A 1,565-nucleotide genomic window follows, 5' to 3' on the forward strand; every position below is an offset into this window, starting at 1 on the left:
CATTCTGCTGTCCGTCCACCCTGCTGTCCACCTGCAAGGGCTGTGACCAGAGCCAGGACATGGTGGCTCTCAGCCACAGAACCTTCCTGCTCCTGACACCATCTCTCACCCCTCTGTCCTGCAGCCGTGAGAAACGATGAACTGGGCTGGCCTCTACACAGTGCTGAGTGGGGTGAACCGCCACTCCACTGCCATCGGGCGCATCTGGCTCTCTGTCATCTTCATCTTCCGGATAATGGTGTTGGTGGTGGCAGCCGAGAGTGTCTGGGGAGATGAGAAATCTGCCTTCACCTGCAACACCCAGCAGCCTGGCTGCAACAGCGTCTGCTATGACCACTTCTTCCCCATCTCCCACATCCGTCTGTGGGCTCTGCAGCTCATCCTCGTCACCACACCAGCCCTTCTTGTGGCCATGCACGTGGCCTACCAGCAACACCAGGAGAAGAAGCTACTGATGCTCACAGGGCATGCGGATGCCAAGCACATGGAGGAGGTGAAGAGGCACAAGATGCGCATATCGGGTTCGCTGTGGTGGACGTATGTCTGCAGTGTGGTCTTCAGGCTGCTCTTCGAGGCCGTGTTCATGTACATCTTCTACATGCTCTACCCGGGCTACCAGATGATGCGGCTGGTCAAGTGTGAGGCCTACCCCTGCCCCAACACCGTCGACTGCTTCATTTCCCGGCCCACTGAGAAGACCATCTTCACTGTCTTCATGCTGGTCACTTCCAGCGTCTGCATCGTCCTCAACATGGCAGAGCTGATCTACCTGGTGGTGCGAGCCTGCGCCCGCCGAGGCCGGCACAACTCCAACCCCTCGTCAGGGAAGGGCTCCTTCTATGGGCACAAGCATTCTTCAGAGTACAAGCAGAATGAGATCAACCAGCTGCTGACAGAGCAGGACGGTTCCCTCAAGGACATGCTGCGCCGCAATTCTGGGCTGCAGGAGAAGGGTGACCGCTGCTCTGCCTGCTAGGGCCAGCACTGCAGGGGCCCCTGCCCCACGGTCCTGTTGCTGTCCCTGTCCCAAGGATAGCATCCCTCTCAGGGGCCAGTCTGGCTCTCCTAGATGGCCAGGAGGGCATCTTGGGCCATTAAATCTCCATTCTCAGGTGCTGCCTCCCTCCTTTCTGCTCTGGCCGGGACATGCCGGGAGCTGGGGTGCCAGTGTGGGGTGCCCACGCCTGCACCCAAGCCTTGGTGGGTAGCACTAGGGGCTGTGAGGGCTGCAGTGCCTGGGCTGAGCTGGGGCCATGGCTGCAGTGCCTTGGCAGCTAGCATGCAGGACCAACGACCCCTGGGTGGCATTGATCAGTGTCCAAGGGCTCGCGCTCCCCCAGCACCAGCCCCTGCAGCCCCGAATATATTTAGAAAAGTGCCCAGACCAAAAATAGAGGAAAAAAGTTTCCCCAGTGGCTGTTTCATGTGCCAGTCACAGTGAAAGCCAATGGGGCATGCAGCTGCCTCATGCCCCAATAACCCTGCTCCTGCTGTTGGGTGAACACACAGAGCTGGGCAGACCTGTCCACATCCCGCTGAGGAGCTGGGGACCAGCTGGGCAGGGG

The 1,565-nt window shown here is 59.5% G+C and overlaps 1 protein-coding gene across 1 annotated transcript; it reads left to right on the plus strand.

Annotated features, from left to right (window-relative positions):
- The first annotated feature begins 46 nt into the window (after positions 1-46).
- On the plus strand, positions 47-1,111 carry GJB1 (gap junction protein, beta 1, 32kDa). Its single transcript, XM_009081220.1, has one exon. It carries the CDS (start codon positions 137-139, stop codon positions 974-976), a length of 840 nt encoding a protein of 279 aa, XP_009079468.1. The 5' UTR covers positions 47-136; the 3' UTR covers positions 977-1,111.
- Positions 1,112-1,565: the final 454 nt, after the last annotated feature.

The sequence above is a fragment of the Acanthisitta chloris genome, unplaced genomic scaffold (genome assembly GCF_000695815.1).
Source record: "Acanthisitta chloris isolate BGI_N310 unplaced genomic scaffold, ASM69581v1 scaffold21838, whole genome shotgun sequence".
In the NCBI taxonomy this organism is placed as follows: domain Eukaryota; kingdom Metazoa; phylum Chordata; class Aves; order Passeriformes; family Acanthisittidae; genus Acanthisitta; species Acanthisitta chloris.